Source organism: Urocitellus parryii, chromosome 5, assembly GCF_045843805.1.
Source record: "Urocitellus parryii isolate mUroPar1 chromosome 5, mUroPar1.hap1, whole genome shotgun sequence".
NCBI classification, from domain to species: Eukaryota; Metazoa; Chordata; class Mammalia; order Rodentia; family Sciuridae; genus Urocitellus; species Urocitellus parryii.
In genome coordinates, this window is record NC_135535.1 from 193,400,281 (window position 1) to 193,420,967 (window position 20,687).

General features: G+C 34.4%; 1 protein-coding gene across 3 annotated transcripts in view; it reads left to right on the forward strand.

The window, feature by feature from the left end:
- Shoc2 (SHOC2 leucine rich repeat scaffold protein) overlaps nt 1-20,687 on the forward strand; it is a 99,090-nt gene that overhangs the window by 66,168 nt on the left and 12,235 nt on the right. For all 3 annotated transcript variants that reach the window (XM_026389188.2, XM_077799029.1, XM_077799030.1), the window contains exon 4: nt 17,487-17,617. In XM_026389188.2, coding sequence (XP_026244973.2) covers nt 17,487-17,617 — 131 coding nt within the window. The remainder of the gene's footprint in view (nt 1-17,486; nt 17,618-20,687) is intronic.

The window sequence follows — 20,687 nt, forward strand, 5'->3', positions numbered from 1 at the left end:
CTTCTTTATCCCTTTTGATTAACTTAGTCTTGAAGTCGATTTTATTTGATATGAGGATGGCCACCCCTGCTTGCTTACGAGGACCGTGTGCGTGGTATATTTTTTCCCATCCTTTCACCTTCAGCCTGTGTATGTCTTTTCCAGTCAGATGTGTCTCCTGGAGGCAGCATATTGTTGGATTTGTTTTTTTTAATCCATGATACCAGCCTATGTTGCTTTATTGGAGAGTTTAAGCCATTAACATTCAGAGTTACTATTGATGTATGGTTTGTACTTCCATCCATGTTTCATTATTTATCCTTTTTTTAAAAAAAATTTAGTTTGTTTCTCCATGATTATCTTTCCCCTCGCTCTCTGTCTTTACCGAGGCACTTCCCTCTGATGGTTTTGGTCATTGTTTTTCATTTCTTCCTCGTGTAATGTTTTGCTCAAAATGCTTTGCAATGCTGGTTTTCTGGCTGCAAATTCTTTTAACTTTTGTTTATCATGAAAGATTTTTATTTCGTTGTCATACCTGAAGCTTAATTTTGCTGGATACAGAATTCTTGGTTGGCATCCATTGTCTTTCAGTGTTTGAAATACATTGTTCCATGACCTTCTTGCTTTCAGTGTCTGTGATGAAAAATCCGTTGTTAACCTTATTGGTTTACCCCTGAATGTAATCTGTCTCCTTTCTCTTGTAGCTTTTAATATTTTCTCTTTGTTCTGTATATTGGATATCTTCATAACAATGTGTCTTGGCGTTGGTCTACTGTGATTTTGTGTGCTTGGTGTCCTGTATGCACCTTCAATTTGTATATCTGTTTCCTTTTTTATTTCTGGAAAGTTTTCTGTAATTATTTCATTCAGCAGGTTACTCATTCCCTTGGTGTGAATCTCTGTACCTTCTTCTATCCTGATGACTCGTAAGTTTTGTTTTTTTATGTTATCCCATAACTCTTGGATTTTTTTTACCAGCCTTTCTGAGTTGGCTAGACTCTTTTCAAGATGATATATTTTGTCTTCATTATCTGACGTTCTGGCTTCTACTTGCTCCACTCTGTTAGTGATACTCTCAATTGAGTTTTTAATTTGGTTTATCGTTTCCTTCATTTCTAGAATTATTGTTTGATTATTTTTTATAATCTCTATCTCCTGATAAAGATGCTTAACTTCTTCTTTTATCTGTTTGTGTAATTCATTCTCAGTGTGTTCTTTCGCTGCTTGAATTTGCTGTCTCGTATCCTCTTTAAGGTTCCATTCCATCTGTCTAAGGTGTTCCATGAGTTCTTTATATGACCATTTTTCTGATGACTCTAGGTCCTCCTGAATATTTAGGCTGTCCTGCATTGTTTGTACTCCTTTTCTTCCTTGCTTTTTGAAGCTGCTCATGTTACTTCTTGTTCTGTTTGACTTCTGAGTTACTGTTTACTCCTATAAATTTATTTGATGCTTGGGAGGAAAGGTATTAGAAGGGAAGGGAAGAAGTCACTAAAGAGAATGAGAGTAAGCAGGTAGAATTCAAGGACGGGGCGATAAGATAATTGAAAAGAAATGAAAAGACAAAAGAAAAAATAGGAAATAAAAAAAGAAAAAATTTTTTAAAAAAATAATTAAAAAAATTAAAATTAAAATTGGAAGAAAAAAATTTTAAAAAATTGTAAAAAAAAAATTAAAAAACAAGAAAGAAAAATGAAAATGAAAGAATAACCCAAATCAAAAAAAAAAGAGAAAAGAAAAAAAAAACTAATAAATGCAGTCTTAGAGTTTGATTAACTTCTCTTCCAGTAGGTGGCGCTGTGCCCACCAGGCCAAGTTTCTCCTGTCAATACGCAGGAACCAATCCCTGTGCAGCAGCTCCTCCTCCCAGACTGGGCGAGTCTCCAATCCTGAGTGCCTAGGGCCTCCTCTTGTGTCTAGTCACTTCCCCACTTTTCCTCTAGCCAGGCCCCTCTCACAGGTGCCGCTCACCACAATACTGGGTACACGCCAGGTCTGCGGCTCCCGGGAGCCCTGTTTTCATGAATGACTGGGCACACTCTTCCAGTTTGCCATTCCCTCAGACCCTAAGTTTGTAGAGCTTGGGGCTGAGAATCCTCAGCGAATTTTACTTGCCCTCTGGTAGCCACGCCCCCGGTAGCTGGTGCAAGAGACCTCAGCTGTCAGCACTGGTGGGAGCGGTAGTTCCGTGCCCCGGGTCCCGCGCCACCGGTCCCACGCCACCTCTAATTCCCTCGGTCTGGCTACCGCGCTCACGGGAGAGGTGGGAGGGGCCCTTAAGGTTTCCCCGATATGTGGAGAGGGAAGGCTAGGGAATTACACACCTGTAGCCGCACGTTTCAATGAAGTTATCTCCTCCGCTGTAGTCTGATGACGTCAGTTCTCTGCCTTGGTGGTATCTCTTGCAAATGGCGACAGTTCGTTTCCCTTTGCCGGGTGACCAATGCAACGGGTGGGTCCCTACTGTCTCTCCCAAGCCCCGTTTCAAACCTGTGGCCGCTACCTATGAAGGCTCGGTTGGCATTACCTCCGTAGGATCAGAAGGGCTGACCAGTTGTTTCAGCCGGATGGATTAGTGCTGAGTCGCAGCTGTTTGTCTGCGGGAAGCAGGCGAACGGGAGCTTGAATTCAGCCGATCCGGGCTCGGTGTGTGTTCTGAGAGGCCCAGACTGTTCACCCCAGATCCACGTCAGCTCAGCATTGCCTCGTGATCCTGAGCAAACAGATTTAGGCTGTTTACGACTCCCTATGCCTACACAGCTGAAGAGGTCAGAGACTTGATCTCTCCGCGCCCGCCGTCATGTTGGAATTTCCTCATCCTTAATTTTTTAAACTTATTTTGTTGAGAGTAATGGATTTGGGCATAATTGTACATGACTCTTTGAATATGCCATGCTATAAAGTAAGTGATAAGGCAAGGGCAAATGATTTTCTCCATCAAGATTGCTCTCTCATAGATAACATTTTATAAAATTTTATAAAATGTAGCTCCTTCCCACTCCTCTGAAAAAGAAAATGAAAAAAAATAGATTCAGGAAAGATGGAGGTACCATTTTTGGTACTAAATAATAGCAAGTAGCAATTTTACAACATCTGCTTTATTTGGTCATTTTCAAATGCTAGGAGTCTTCTGATTCTCGAAACAAGATTTGGTTTTGAAAGAAATTTCAAGAATTTGGTTCTATTTACTGAACTTTTGAGTTGATAAACATGTAGGATTTGATTTGATTACTAACCTTTGTTACCACAAGGTTTTTAGATTCAGTGGAAGAAAAAAAATTACATTCATGTCCTGTTCTGCTGTAAAAAGTGGATGAGACATATCAGTTGGTAAAGCAAAATTATGGGGTCTTTCCCCTATTAATAAGCATTTTATTCTTATGGCAAACTCCAAAGAGACCTTGGTGACTGCTTTCAGCCATTATATTACATTCTATATCATGCTTCTACCACAGGGAAAACAGTGGTATGAAGAAGAGAAAAGGAGGGCTTATACATTTCTGGTTCCTTTTTTAATGTTGTCTGCCTGTTTTTATCTTCAAATATGTACAAATTAAAATTTTGTTAGGAGATTTTGAAGTTTTAAACATTAATGCATATTGATCTTATAAATTAATGGGTTTCACTGCAATATTTCCATAGGTGAATATATGTTGCTTTAATCATATTCACCCATCCCTACTATCCTCTCTTACTTCCCCCCTTCTTCTCCACTTCCCCAGGGTCCCTTCCCCTTCACTTTCTCTTGTAATTCCTCTTCTACTTTTTTTGTTCTTGTTAGTTTTCACATACGAGAGAAAACATGCGTACTTATCTTTCCCTGTCTGGCTTATTTCACTTATTATAACTTCCAATTCCATTCATTTTCCTGGAAATGACATGATTTTTCTTTATGACCGAATAATATTCCATTATATATTTGTACCATATTTTCTTCATCTTCTCATCAGTTGACAGGCACATAGGCTGATTCTATATCTTGGCTATTGTGAATAGTGCTGCAATAAAGACAGTTGTGCAGCTGTCTCTTGTATGCTGGTTATACATCCAGGAATGGTGTAACTGGATCCTAATACCTCAAATTTTAGTTTTAAGAATCTTAACACTGTTTTCCATGGTGACAGTACTGGTTCATTCACATTCTTACCAACAATAAGGGTTCGTTTTTCGTTTTTCCTTCATGTGTTGCCAACATTAGATCCTCCCCCGCCTGTGGATTTTTTTTTTTTATTATTATAGCCATGCTGAATTGGGTGAGATGGAATGTCAAGATAGTTTTGATTTGCATTTCTATGATGGCTAAAAATTATCGTATTTATTAATCGGTACTTTGTACTTCTTTAGGGAGTGTCTGTTCAGATTATTTGCCATTTTATTTTCCTTTTTTTAAATTAGAGCATTATAATTTACATAGTAGTTGGGTTCATTTTGACAAAATCATACATGCATGGAATTTGATTTACTCCATTACACCCCTTTTCCTTGCTCTTTTTTCTCCCTTCTTTCCTTCTACTTATTCTCCTTCCTCTACTGATCTTCCTTTCACCTATTTATTTTTGATTGGTGCTTTCTTCATATAAAGATGGAATTACCTGTGATTTTGTTAATTTCATTCCACATATCCTCTCCCTTTCTGTCCTCCCTCTCTCCTTCTTGATCTCCTCCTACTTCACTGGTTTTCCCTAATCTCTGTTATCTAATCCCTACCCTTTTTTCCCCCTTATTTTGATCGAGCTTCCCAGTATGAAAGAAAACATTTGACCCTTAATTTTCTGAGTCTGGCTTATTTCACTGAGCATGATGTTCTTCATTTCTTCAACTTACTGGCAAATGCCATAATTTCATTCTTCTTTACGGCTGAGTAAAATTCCATTGTGTGAATGTATCTCATTTTCTTAATCCATTCATCCATTGACCGACATCTGAGCTGGTTTCATAATTTGGTTTTTGTGAATTGTGCTCCTATAAACGTTGATGTGGCTGTACTGCTATAGTATGCTGATTTTTAGTTTGCATAAATACCAGTGAGTGGAATAGCTGGGTCTTGTGGTGGTTCCATTCCTATTTTTTTTTTTTTGAGGAAAATTCATATTGCTTTTCAGAGTGGTTTTGAGTGGTTGTACTAATTTGCAGTACCATCAACAATGTGTAAGTGTGTCTTTTTCCTCACATTCCTGCTATCATTTATTATTTGTATTCCTTTTTTTACAAAAATATTTTTAGTTGTAGATGGATAAGATAACCTTTATTTTTTTTAATGGGGTACTGATGATTGAACCGAGTACCTCACACATGCTATTCAAGCATTCTACCACTGAGCCACAACCCCAGCCATATTATTTATATTCTTGATAATTGTCATTTGGAAGTGAGATGAAATCTTAGTATAGTTTTAATTTGCATTTCCCTGATTGCTGGAGATGTTGAATTTTTTTCATACTTTTTTGGGCCATTTTTGTTTCTTTTGAAAAATGTCTGTTCTTTTGCCCATTTTTAAAAATTATAGTATTTTGATGTTTTGAGTTTTTTTAAAAGTATTCTGGATATTAAACTTTTGTCAGATCAATAACTAACAAAGATCTTCTCTCATTATGTAGTTTCTCTGTAGTTTGCTGAGGTTTTTTTTATATACTTCTGTTTGATAATTCTTGCTTTTGTTTCCTAATCTATTATGAGTTCTCTTCAGGAAATCATTGCTGGTGCATATATTTTGAAGTGTTTTCCATACATTTTCCTTTAATTGTTTCAAGGTTTGGGGGTGTTACATTAAGGCCTTTGATCCATTTGGAGTTAATTTTTTGTGCAGGGTGAGGTGTTAGAGACCTAGTTTCATTCTTTCATATTTTGATATACATTTTTTTCAGCACCATTTCTTGAGGAGACTCTTTGTGCCAATGCATGCTTTTGGCACCTTTGTGGAGAATCAGATGGCTATAGATGTGTGTTAGTGTCTTCTGCTCCATTGATTTAGCTGGCTGTTTTTATGCTAATACCATGCTGATTTTATTACTCCAGCTTGATGTAGTTATATTTTGAAATTGGATAGTGATGATTCCAGCCTCAACAAAAATCCACAAAATTTTGCTCAGGATTACTTTGACTATGCAAGGTATTTTGTGGTACCATTAAACTTTTGGATTGTTTTTTCTATTTCTATGAAAAATGACATTGGTATTTTATTGAGGATTACATGGAATTTGTAGATTGCTTTTAACAGTATTATTTTTTTCTATTCATGAACGTGGAAGGTGTTTCCATATGCTAATGTCATCCTTGATTTCTTCCTTCAGTGTTTTATAATTTTTATCATAGATGTCTTTCATCTCCTTGGTTAGGTTTATTCATAGGTATTTTGTGGATTTTGTTGAGGCTATTGTTGAGGCTACTATACTCATGAATACTGTACTATACTGAATGAGTGGAAGAGATTGGATGCCCTTATCTCATTCTTGATTTTAGAGGAAATGCTTTCAGTTTTTCCCCATTTAGTATGATTTTGGCTATAGTTTTTCTGTATGTGGACTTTATTATGTTGAGGTATTATCTTTCTATATGTAATTTTTTCAGGATTTTTATCATGAAGGGATGTTGAACTTTAAAAAGACCTTTCTGCCTCATGGAGATGATCCTGTAATTTTTAATTCTCTTTATGTTCTGTATTATGTTTATTAACATGTATATTTCAAACCATCTTTGCATCCTTGGAATGAAACCAACTTCATCCTGCTGTATGATCTTGTTAATGTGTTGTTGAATTTGATTTGCAAGTATTTTCTTGTATCTATGTTGGTCAGGGGTATTGGTTTATAGTTGTCTTTTTTGTTGTCCTTTTTTTTTTTTTTTTTTTTTGGTAGCAGGGTAATGTTGACTGTATGGAATTAGTTTGGAAGGTTTTTGTCCTTTCTATTTAAGGGAATAGTTTGAAGAACACTGTTGATAGTTCTTTAAAGTTTGGTAAAATTCAGCAGTAAATCTGTCGAGTCCTAAATTTTCTTTATTGGGAGATATTTGATTACCACCTCAGTCTCATTGTTATTGATCACCTTTGATTTTTATATCTCCTTGGTTCAATTTTCACAGGTCTTATGTCTGTTTTTATTTAGATGATTTCTTTATTGGTAAGAGTGTCACATTGAAGTCACGCAATGTTTTTTGAATTGGAGCTTATCTCTCCCTTTATGTCAGTAGTATTTGCTTATAAAATTGAGAAATTTGGTGCCCTGACTTCTCTGTGGATTATTTACTTTACCAATGTGTAGTGAATTTCTTGTCTCATCTGACTTACTTTGACCTCCCATCTATTTTGTTGGCTATGAGTATAGCTGCTTCTTGCTTTCAGATGCCATTTTTTTAGAGTATCATTTTCTATCCTTTGACTTTCAATCTGTGTATGTCTTTTCTAGTGATGTGAGTTTCTTCCAGGCAGCAGATTATTGGATCTTTTAATGCAGTAGTCAATCTGCCTCTTTTAATTGGGGAATTAAGACCATTTATAGTCAGAATTATTATTACAAGGTATGTATAAATCCTGTCATTTTGTTGTATGTCTTTAGTTGTTTTGAATAGTCTATTTTTCCTTCATTCATCTTAAAGTTTTGATGGTTTACTAAATTATTCATGTTTGGTTCTTTTTAAAAATTTTTTAATTTATATATGACAGAATGCATTGCAATTCTTATTACACATATAGAGCACAATTTTTCATATCTCTGGTTGTATACAAAGTATATTTGCACCAATTTGTGTCTTCATACCTGTACATGATCATCACATTCTACCATCCTTGCTAATCCCCTGCCCCCTCCTTTTCCCTCCCACTCCTCTTCCCTATCTAGAGTTCATCTATTCCTCCCATGCTCCCCCTCCCTACCCCACTATGAGGCAGCCTCCTTATATCAGAGAAAACATTCAGCATTTGTTTTGGGGGGGATTGGCTAACTTTACTTAGCATTATCTTCTCTAACGTCATCTATTTACCTGCAGATGCCATGATTTTATTCTTTTATTGCTGAGTAATATTCCGTTGTGTATATATACCACATTTTTTAATCCATTCATCTATTGAAGGGCATCTAGGTTGGTTCCACAGTTTAGCTCTTATGAATTGTGCTGCTATAAACATTGATGTGGCTGGCTGTGTCCCTGTAGTATGATGTTTTTAAAAGTCCTTTGGGTATAGACCGAGGAGAGGGATAGCTGGGTCAAATGGTGGTTCCATTCCAAGTTTTCCAAGAAATCTCCATACTGCTTTCCATATTGCTGCACCAATTTGCAGTCCCACTAGCAGTGTATGAGCATACCTTTTCCCCCACATCCTCACCAACACTTAGTTGTTTGTATGCATAATAGCTCATTCTGACTGGAGTGAGATGAAACCTTAGAGTGGTTTTGATTTGCATTTCTCTAATTGCTACTGATAATCAACAAATACATGAAAAAAAATGTTCATTGATTGTACATCATCTTCTGAGAAGTGTCTGTTCAGGTCCTTGGCCCTTCTATTGATTGGGTTATTTGGTTTTTTTTTTTTTTAGTGCTTAGCTTTTTGAGTTCTTTATATACCCTATAGATTAGTGTTCTATTTGTGTGAGGGGTAAAGATTTCCTCCCAAGATGTAGGCTCTCTATTGACCTCACAGATTGTTTCTTTTGCTGAGAAGAAACTTTTTAGTTTGAGTCCATCCCATTTATTGATTCTTGTGCTATAGGAGTCTTATTAAGGAAGTGGGGCCTAATCTCTCACATGATGGAGATTAGGGCCTACTTTTTCTTCTCTTAGGTGCAGGGTCTCTGGTTTTAAATTCGTAAGTCCTTTGTCCATTTTGAGTTGAGTTTTGTGCATGGTGAGAGTGAGGGGTTTAATTTCATTTTGTTGCATATGGATTTCCAGTTTTCCTAGCACCATTTGTTGAAGAGGCTATCTTTTCTCCATTGTGTGTTTTTGGCACCTTTGTCTAATATAAGATAATTGTAGTTTTGTGGGTTAGTCTCTGTGTCCCCTATTCTGTAACATTGGTCTACCAGTCTGTTTTGGTGCCATTACCATGCTGTTTTTGTTCCTATTGCTCTGTAGTGTAGTTTGAATTCTGGTATAGAGATACCACCTGCTTTACTCTTCCTGCTTAGGATTGCTTTAGCTATTTTGAGTCTCTTATTTTTCCAGATGAATTTCATGATTGCTTTTTCTATTTCTATGAGGAATGTCATTGGTATTTTGACTGGAATTGCATTAAATCTGTGTAGTGTTTTTGGAAGTATGGTCATTTTGATAATAGTAATTCTGCCTATCCAAGAACAAGGTAGATCTTTCATCTTCTAAGGTCCTCTTTGATTTCTTTGGGGTTCTGTAATTTTCATTATATAGATCTTTCACCTCTTTAATTAAAGTTGATTCCCAAGTATTTTTTTTTGAGGCTATTGAAAATGGGGTGAAATATGATATGTCAAGAACTATGCAATGTTTTGAACAACCAATAATAAAAATTAAAAAAAAAGAATTTATTCCTTTCTATTGTTTAGCTCAGAGGTATAAATGTATCAGGGTTTGCTTAAGTATTTGCCATTTTAGAATCATTTGATTGTTTCCAGTTATGGGATTATTATAAATAAAGCTGCTATCAAAAATTCAAAAAAAAAAAAAGAAGAAAATGGGATGATTGTCCTTGTTTCCCTTTCTGTGGATTTGTCACTGATATACAGAAATGCCTTTGATTTATGGGTGTTGATTTTATATCCTGCTACTTTGCTGAATTCATTTATTAGTTCTAGAAGTTTTCTGGTGGAACTTTTAGGGTCTTATAGAATCATATCGTTAGCAAATAGTGCCAATTTGAGTTCTTCTTTTCCTGTGTGTAACCCTTTAATTTCTTTCGTCTAATTGCTCTGACCAGTGTTTCAAGAATCATTTATTAAATAGAAGTGGTGAAAGAGGGCATCCCTGTCTTGCTCCAGCTTTTAGAGGGAATGCCTTCAATTTTTTTCCATGTAGAATGATGTTGCCCTGGGGTTTAGCATAGATAGCCTTTATGATGTTGAGATATGTTCCTGTTATCCCTAGTTTTTCTAGTGTTTTGAACATAAATGAGTGCTGTATTTTGTCAAATGCTTTTCCTGCGTCTATTGAGATGATCATGTGATTCTTATTTTTAAGTCTATTGATGTGATGAATTACATTTATTGATTTCCACATGTTAAACCAATCTTGCATTCCTGGGATCAATCCCACTTGATCGTGGTGCACCATCTTTTTGATATGTTTTTGTATTTGATTTGCCAGAATTTTATTGAATTTTTGCATCTATGTTCATTAGAGATATTGGTCTGAAGTGTTTTTTGTTTTGTTTTGTTTTGTTTTTTATATATCTCTGCCTGGTTTTGGAATCAGAGTGATATTGGCCTCATAAAATGAGTTTGGAAGTGCTGCCTCTTTTTCTATTTTTTTGAAATAAATTGGAGAGTATTGATATTAGTTCTTCTTTAAAGGTCTTATAGAACTCGGCTGTATCCATCTGGTCCTGGGCTTTTCTTGGTTGGTAGACTTTTGATAGTGTCTGTTATTTTGTCACTTGAAATTGATCTCTTTAAATTGTGTATATCATTCTGATTCAATTTGGCCAAATTATATGACTCTAGAAATTTGTCGATGTCTTCGATATTTTCTATTTTTTTGGAGTACAGGTTTTCAAAATAATTTCTAATTATCTTCTGTATTTCTGTAGTGTCTGTTGTGATATATTTCCTTTTTCATCACGTACGTTAGTGATTTTTCTCTTGTTCTCTTCGTTAGCATGGCTAAGGGTCTCTCAATTTTATTATTTCAAAGAATCAACTTTTCTGTCAAGTTTTTCAATTGTGTCTTTTGTTTCAATTTCATAATTTCATCTCTGATTTTAATTACTTTCTGTCTTTTTACTGCTTTTGGTATGGATTTGTTCTTTTTCTCGGGCTTTGAGATGTAGTGTTAAGTCATTTATTTGTTGACTACTTTTTCTTTTAAGGAATGAACTCCATGTAATGAACGTTCCTCTGAGAACTGCTTTCATAGTGTTCCAGAGATTTTGATATGTTGTATCTGTGTTCTCATTCACCTCTAAATTTTTTAAATCTCCTCCTTGATGTTTTCTGTAACCCATTTTTTATTCAGTAGCATATTATTTAGTCTCCAGGTGTTGGAGTGGATTTTGTTTCCTATTTTATCATTGATTTCTAATTTCATTCCATTATGATTTGATAGAATTCAGGGTAGTATCCTTACTTTTTTTATATTTGCTAAGAGATGCTTTGTGATATAGTATATGGTCTGTTTTAGAGAAGGATCCATGTGCTGCTGAGAAGAAAGTATATTCTCTCGTTGAAGGATGAATTTTCTATATATGTCAGTTAAATCTAAGTTATTGATTGTATTATTGAGTTCTGTAGTTTCTTAGATCTTCCAAACAAAAGTTGAACAATCTAGTGATGAAAGAGGTGTGTTAAAGTCACCCAAAATTATTGTATTATACTCTGTTTGACTCTTGAACTTGAGAAGATTTTGTTTGAACATAGCTGCTCTGTTGTTTGGAGCATATATATTTATAATTAAGTCTTGTTGGTGTATGGTTCCCTGGAGTAGTATGTAGTGTCCTCCTTTATCCATTTTGATTGATTTTACTTTGAAGTCTACTTGATATGAGGATGGAAACCCCTGCTTGCTTCCATGGTCCATGTGAGTGGTATGACTTTTTTCCAACCCTTCACCTTCAGTCTGTGCATGTCTTTTTCTATGAGATGAGTCTCTTGGAGGTAGCATATTGTTGGGTCTTTTTTTTTTTTTTTTTAATCCAATCTGCTAGTCTGTCTTTTGATTCGTCAGTTTAGGCTGTTAACATTCAGGGTTATTATTGAGACATGATTTGTATTCCCAGCCATTTTTGTTTATTTTTGGTATTTAATGTGACTTGGTTTGTCCTCTGATTAGATTTTCCTTTAGTAATCCCTGCACTGATTTTCATCATTGTTTTTCATTTCCTCCTCTTGGAAAATCTTGCTGAGGATGTTCTGTATTGTGGGCTTTCTCATTGTAAATTCTTTTAAAGGTTTTTATTTCATCATCAAATCTAAAGCTTAGTTTTGCTGGATATAAGATTCTTGGTTTGCATTCATTTTCTTTCAGAGCATGGTATATGTCGTTCCACAATCTCCTAGCTTTGAGGGTCTAGGTTGAAAAATCTACTGAGATACGAATTGGTCTCCCCCTATATGTGATCTGATTCCTCTCTCTTGCAGCTTTTAAGATTCTATTCTTATTCTGTATGCTAGGTGTTTTCATTATGATGTGCCTTGGTGTAGATCTGTTGTAATTTTGTTCATTTGGTGTCCTGTAAGCCTCTTATATTTGGTTTTCCAATTCGTTCTTCATGCTTGGGAAATTCTCTGATATTATCTCATTGAAGAATTTGTGCATTCCTTTGGTTTGAAACTCTGTGCCTTCCTCTATCCCAATGACTTTTATATTTGGTCTTTTGATGCTGTCCCATAATTCTTGGATGTTTTGTTCATGTTTCTTCACTGTGTGATCAACTTCATTTTCCAGATTGTATGCTTTGTCTTCATTATCTGACGTTCTTTCTTCCAAGTGATCTAATCTGTTGGTTATGCTTTCTATTGAGTTTTTTATTTGATTTATTGTTGTATCCTTCATTTCAAGGATTTCTGACTGTTGTTTTTTTTTTTTTTTTTTTTCAGGGTCTCTCTTGAAGTAATCTTTTGCTACCTATATTTGCTCTCTTATCTCATTGTTGGAGTGATCAATTTTTGCCTGTATTTGCTCATTTATGTCATTCTTTAATTCACAGATCATTTTAATTATGAACCTTCTGAACTCCTTCTCTGACATTTCATCGACTTCTCTGTCCATGGGTTCTGTTATTATAGTGTCCTGGTTTGTTTGGTGCACTTTCCTCCCTTGTTTTTTCATGTTGTGAATGTGTCTTCCTTTCTTGCAGTGTGGATCTGAGATATTAGTTTCTTCCCTATATTCTTGTAGTACCTGTGCATATTGTCTGTACCTCACCTTGATGTTGGGCTTCCAGACCCTGCTGGTGTCCCTCAATGAATGCTACTGCATCCTGGGTCTGGGTCCTGCGTAAGTTGGAGTGGGTGGATCTGGGCCACTGGGCTTGACCTTCAGGCTGTAGTCTGCTGGTCAGAAGGGGTGGTCCTACACCAAAGGCTAGGCTCTGGAGGTGTCTGCCCAACCAGCAAAGGGGTGGACCAGGCCTGTTGTGTGCCTGGGCCCTGCAGAGGCCCATGTGGGTGGATCTGGGCCCTCATGTTTGATTTTTAATTCTCTTTTCTTAATTTTTCTGATGAGATTTATTTTTTTCCTTGCTCTTGTGATTTTGTGTGTATTGTTTCTTAGGATTTCTTTAAGTATCTTTTGTAAATCTGGTTTAGTGGTCATTAATTCCTCTAATTTATGCTTAGCCTTGAAGATCTTTATTTCTTCTTTACTTTGGAAAGATAAGTTTACTGGTTATAGTCATCTCGGTTGGCAATTATTTCCAGAGCTTCAAATTTATCATTTCATGTCCTTCTCGCCTTTAGAGTTTTTGCTGAGAAATTTGCTGTTATAAAATGAACTTTGCTTTTTGCTGCTGGAAATTTTCTCTATCTTCTGTAAAAATCCATAAGCACTTTATTTGTATTTCTGTTAGGGCACTATCATATTCCAGTTATAATAGTTATTTGTGAAAATATGTCACTGCACATAAGCTTGAGAGAATAGACTGTGTTTGGTGCTGTGCTTATATACAACATTTAGGCAGAATCCGGATTGATAGGGTTAGATTATATCATGGGGAGCCTTAAAAGATAGCAAAGAGTGCTTACACATGGTATATTAGGAAAATAGGTCGTTTTTTAGTTTTTTTTTCCCTCATTTGAATGATTTATCCCAGTCATTATGACATAGGGTAAAGTTAAAAACTACCCTTCTAGGCCATGTATTATAATGATTTTGTTTTTAGATAATGAAGGAAGAAGGAATTAAAACCAGAACAGATATGAGTTAATGTGTTTTGAACACAGAATTTGATTGACTTGAAGGGGATGAAACACATTTTAAAACATTTTCAACTAAGGGGATAAATTTTTCTTTGCTAAACATATATCACAGTACAAGCTTCAAAATTAATGTTTCTCAATTTTTACTTTATTACTAGAAGTTTATTAAAAATAATCAAATGTGTGTTATATGCCTAGCTCTGCTCTAGGGTTCTGACAGAGAACTCAAAAGGGTCTAAAAAGAAATAAAAATAACATTTATAATTGGTACAACCCTTGGATACTAGGAGCACAGTGTTATAAGTGCACCACTGCAGCCTCGTGAGAGGTGGGTAGAGTTAAGTCCAGGATTATAAATTTGTGGAAGTTAAGTATCAGGAAACTGTGTCTTGGAGATTTCTAGAATAAAATTTCTGAATGTTTTTATTTTGTTTTTTAGTATGCAGATGGTTTATACTGTTCATAGTCATTTTCCCTTGTGGTCTTTACATTGATAAGTTATCTTTATATTGATAAGTTATTTTTCCAGCTGAAAAATAGATCAACTTAGAAGGCACAATTAATAGTGAAATAACTATAATAATTTGATTTGAAATGTTTTGTTGTGAGAATTGCATCTTGTAAACAAATTGAAACATAAGACATAACAATCCCCTGTAGACTTCAGAAATATGTGAACAAAATTAACCTAAATTATGAGTTTGATAGTATTATAGGGTCACTCTATAATGAAGCTTATCTGATAACTTATGAATGCTTTACCAATGTTGTAACTGGCCTGAGCTAAGATTAAAGGCTAGAATCAAGTAGCCTTTATGTTGGAGGCTAGAATTAAGTAGTCTTTATGGGAGAAGAGGACATTTTGAGCTATAAAAACTAGTTGTTATAGTTCAGACTATAACATTTTGTTATAGTTTGAACTATAACAACTAGTTATTTGTAAATCAACCCTTGGTTTTTAAGATACCACAAAGTAGATATCACTTTTAAAAATTTGAACCAATATATGGGACTATTTAGAGAATTATCTGACTTTAAGACATTTTTTTTTCAGCTTTTCTTATTGTCATGCGATTCAGCATGTGAATGCTGCCTTTTAAATACCTTGAGTGACATTCTTAAAGGAAAAGACTGCATATTTCTGAGTTTTTGGTGTTTACAGATTTTTACATCTACATTTTCAGAACATTTCCAGTCTTTTAAATGGCATTTTTTAAGTATAAATTTTATGCTGTGTGTGTATCTATATATGGACTTTTATGTATGTCAATATAGACTCTAGTCTAAAATGTCACAAAAAGGGTATATACTGCAAATTGGCAACAGTAGTATTATCTTCTTAGTGTCAAATATTTATCCATAAATAAAGACTTGATGGTAGACAGATCACAATGTATTTTTTAGTTATACATGACAATATGTTTTGATATTTTTATACAAATATGGAGTACATTTTTTTTAACTTAAAATGAATTTAGAATTACAGATTTGTTCTTTATCCAAATGCTTTTAAATTATGAAACACTTAAGAACATTCGGGAAAATGTGGACCAGTTGAGAGAAAAAAATTTAACTGTTCTTTCACAGTTCTGCCATTGTGTCTTAATATTCTACATTGTTGGTTTTGATGCATTTTTTCCCTTTTTTGCATGCATGTTTTTTACATTATTGAGATCATAAAAATGCACAATTTTGTTACTTTTTTCCCCACTTACTAACTTGGAAGTCTTTCACATCTTTAGAGTCTTTGTAATAAAATTTTAATAGATTATCGCAGAATCATATAGACATGCCATAAAATAATGATTTGCATTTAATATCTGTCATGTCAGTCATGGTACTAAGTGTCTTATCCCAATTGTGTGTGACCTTAGAGCAGTCCTTTCAGGGATTCAGCATTATCTCTACTTTGTGGATGAGAAAACAGATTCAGAAATGTTAACAACTTCCCCATTGTCACATAAGTAATATAACACTTTGTTTTTTTCTATTGTGATGCCTCCAATTTAAGTATTCTTTTTCTGTTGAACATTTAGATTGTTCCCATTTTTGCTAATATACACACAATTTAACATATTAAGTCATAGGTTATTTTACTTTTTGTCAATCCAACTTTTACTGTGTTCAGTGTCATAATGCAGTGAAAGCAGTAGTAAATATTTTTGTCTGTATTACTAACCTCTAAATTCTCTGGAGCTTTGGAAAGTCACCCAAACCTTTTATTCCTGTCCCTCCTTCAAAATGAATACAGTGTACCAGAGTGACCAGAAAGATGCTAGTGAATTTCCTTAGTTAATTTAGAAAATATTTTAAGACAAAATAATCTTTTCTAAGTGGTAGTTTTATTGTTGCTTTTTTATTCTATTTTATGGATGTTGGAATCTTATTTAATAGGAACCAGCATACTTTTGGCCCAGTTTCCTAACACTGTTGAAGTATCAGTGAGCCTAACTATAGTTATACTTGGAAGAATTGAAATGATTGCTGAGTTTTTCTGCATTATAGCTGACTTATAGTATAGACTCATGAGAGGTTTTTTTTTTTTATTATTGTTAATGACTAATTCTTAGAAAATGTAGAGAGTAAAACACCAATTAATCATTTTCATATAACTTTAATCAGCAAGAGGGAAAGAGATGAAAAGTAGATGAGGGTTATGAGGCATAATGATTGTCCTCTTAAATGCTTAATTTATGCTATCAATTTATATAAGCAATATAAGCATCAAAAAGAAAATTTAACAACTTTTAAAAAAATGATCCAACCAAAAAGAAAGAAATGGACAGACACTAGAAGGTTCTGAAAATTGAAAGCTCACAAAATATCTGTCACTAAAAATTTAAGTGTGTGACCTACAGATCAGACATCATTTCTATATTTTCTAACACTGGAAAAGAAAATTTAAAAGTAAATGCAGCATCTGGCATTTTAACCTGGCCTGTGTAACAAAGTCATAGCAACATTTGTATCAAAAAACTTTTATATATATATATTATATATTATATATATATTATATATATGTTATATATATATAAATTCATTTAAGTAGCTTATGTGTGTTCTTGTCTTGAGTAAAACTAGAAAATGCCTGGAAAAGAAAACACTTTTATATTTATTCATTAGTGGCTAATATTTGCTCAAGCAGGATTTGCTTAGATTTCTTTAATTAGATGTATTTGGTATGGTGCTCAGAAAGTTTCTGATTCTGTATCATTTCATATTTTCACATTAAAGATGGTCAACCTCTGTAACTACTTGTTACAAATTCAATCTGAAGATTAGATTATTAAAGGGTGCCAATACTTTCTAATAGGTTACTTAAAATTATAGCTGCATATTTCATTATTTCTCTAATACAAGTTCCCTAGTTCTAGAAAATAAAAATATTGTAATCCAATCACTAGCCTGTGACAGTAAAGAGGTTTATTATATTTTCAACAAAATAAATTCCTTTTCTATTTACAGGAAACCTGTCCAGTTTAAATCGTCTTGGTCTGAGATACAATAGACTGTCAGCAATACCCAGATCACTAGCAAAATGCAGTGCGCTTGAAGAATTAAATTTAGAGAACAATAACATTTCTACTTTACCAGAGGTAAGAAATGGATTAGAAAACATGAATTGATTAAAATAAGTCTTCAAGAGAACTCAGGGAAATTCTGAATAGCTGGGTAAATAATTTGATGACTGAGATTGTTTAAATAACAAGTATGCTGTATAGCTACCACTAAGATAAAAATTCCAAAGAGTAAAGAAAGAATATAGGGAAACAATTTTTTAAATATGGAGAAGGCAAAAATCAGAAGGAAAATTAGTGTGCTGTAGACCCCTGTAGCACTATGAAAATCTTTCTCATATCATTTTGGTCATTAACAGTAAAAATTCTTAAAAAAAACTGTATGGCTAGTTTTAAAACTCATCTACCCTTCCCAGTTCTGTATAAAAAGGTACTATAGCAAGATGATAAATGGCAAGAATGATCTTGATAGAATATACTACTTACTAAAATTAATATTAGTTGCACCTCTCATGTGACCTAAATTATTACCCTAATGATGAAGTAATATTGAAGTCTTTGGTATGTGACAGTCACCAAAGTCTGTCATTTTTTAAAACATTACTTTTAACTTGGGTTATGTTGTTTATATTTTTAAAAAATTTCATTTATTTTGCCTTGGTATTGATTGGGTAAGATAGAACACTCTTTTAAATTGTCTTTCTCAACAATGAAAGAATTTCACTCAAATGTTTGCTTATGTTTATTCAAGCCATAAACAACAATAGTTTAACAAATGGAATTGTGGACTCAATGATTGATAGAGCTTTTGAGAAGTCTTTCCCTCTCTCAATTAAAAATGCCTTATATAAGTGGCCCTACATTGTTTTGACTTGCTCATTTTTCTCTGTGTGTTTCATATTTAAGCTTAAAATATGAAGAAACATTTGGACAGGTGAAGGCAGTAGAATTTATATCAACTAATTTATATAAACTCACTTTCTTTATTAAAGGAATGAAGAGAGAGAGAGAGAGAGAGAGAGAGAGAGAGAGAGAGTGTGTGTGTGTGTGTGTGTGTGTGTGTGTGTGTGTGTGTGTGTTAGTTTTAATTTGGGTATCTGCATTTTCATAAAACAGCTTGGCCAGGGTTTAAAGATGAGTTTCTACCAGGCAAAGTGGTGCTTGCTTATAATCCTAACTACTGTAGAAACTGAGACAGGAAGATTGCATGTTTGAGGGACAGCATGGGGAATTGAATAATATTTTATGTCAAAATAAAAAAATAAAAAGGGCTGAGGATGTAGTTGTGTGGTCAGAGTGCCCCTGAGTTCACTCTCTAGTACTGGTGGGTGGTGAGGAAATGAGTTTCCCACAATTGCAATTTCTAGGCTGTGTAAGTTCATTAAGACTGTTATGACAGTATCTTACCTGTGACAAAAGTGTACTTCTGTTGTTAGCAGGTTAACTGGGATAAGGAAAAAATCCACAGATATCAGATACAGCCCTGAGAACCAGAATATCTGGATTTTTGTCTTTCTGTGATAGTAATAATTTAGAGTGATCAAAATAAGGGAGGTTCTGTTGTTTAATGTCATCCCTCTTTTCTAATCGATGACCTGTATCCATAACAGGGTAAGCAATTAGCACATTTACTAGTTCTTGTTGAGATTCTCTTTGGATGTGATTTGTGAGCTTAAGTAAGAGTCACTGCTTTTAACATATGAATATGCCTACGTATAAAGAAATTCAAAAAGTGGAAAATTTAAATGCGTGTGTTTGTGTGTCTCCCAGTTGTATTGTCCGTTAAGGGAAGCAAATAATTATTAGGTACCTGTTAGAATACCTGTTCTAGTTCAAATATGTGTGTGTGTATTTAAATGTTTTGGGTTTGTTGTTGTTGTTGTTGTAGTTAGAGCATTATAGTTATATATAGTAGTTGGGTTAATTTTGACAAAATCATACATGCATGGAACTTGATTTTAGTTCAGGTTCCTCCCTTTTTGCCTTCCCATCCTCCCTCTCCCATTCTTCTTCTTGTAGGCTAGTGATCTTCCTTTTGCTCATCAACTTGTTTATTTTTGATTGATTCTTTCTACTTATTCATAAAGTTGCAAATCCCTGTGTTATGTTTATATATGCATATAGCATGATTTTTTAAAAAATTCATTTGCGTTTCCTCCCTTCCCACCTTTTTCCCTCTGGTTCACATTCTACTCTGCTGATTTTTTTTCTATATCTTTTTGATAACTAATCTTCCCTTCCTTTCTTTCCTTATTTTCCTGTAGCTTCCACATATGAAAGAGAACATTAGACTCTTAATTTTCTGAGACTGGCGTATTTTTCACTTAGCATGATGTTCTCCATTTCCATCCATATTTTTCTGTTTAAGTCAAAATTTTTTTTAAAAAGCAATTTTACATTTGAAAAACTGGTGGTCTTCCATATCTTCCCTGTCCCCACATATGCATAGCATTCCCCATTATAAACATCACCCACCAGGCTTCATACCTTTGTTAAAATCAGTTTATGAATCTATCTGGACATATTATAGTCTCACGAAGTTCATAGCTTACATTAGAGTACACTCTTGGCATTGTAGATTATATCCATTGAAACAAATTTATAATAACATATCCACCATTATAATATTAAGGAAATTCACTGCCTAAATGTCCTCTATATGCTGCCTATTTGTTCCCTCCTTCCACCTAATCCCTGGTAATTATCAATCTTGTTTTATTCCCCCCCCCTTTTTTTAAAGCACATTCCTCAGGCATGGAAGTATTAGATGCCTCTTTTTATTTTTGATAAGAGGATTCTGAGGTAGGGTCACAAGTTCAAGACCAGCCTGGGCAACTTAGTGAAACCCTGACTCAATTTTTTTTAAAAAGGGCCAAGGATATAGCCCAGAGATGGAGCACCCCTGGTATTCCCCACTACTGAAAAATGGAGAAAAGAAGAAAAAAAATTAGTTTGCTCCAAGCCACAAGCTATTAAATGATAAGGCCAGAATTCAAAACTATTTGAATAACCAATACCAATGTTTCCTAAATATTAGCATACAAGTCAGCATAGAATTTTGTTATAATGCATATTAATTCTGTGGGAGTGGGCTCAGAGTTCCATTTCTAACAGTCTTCCAGGGGATACTAATGCTGCACTTCCTTGA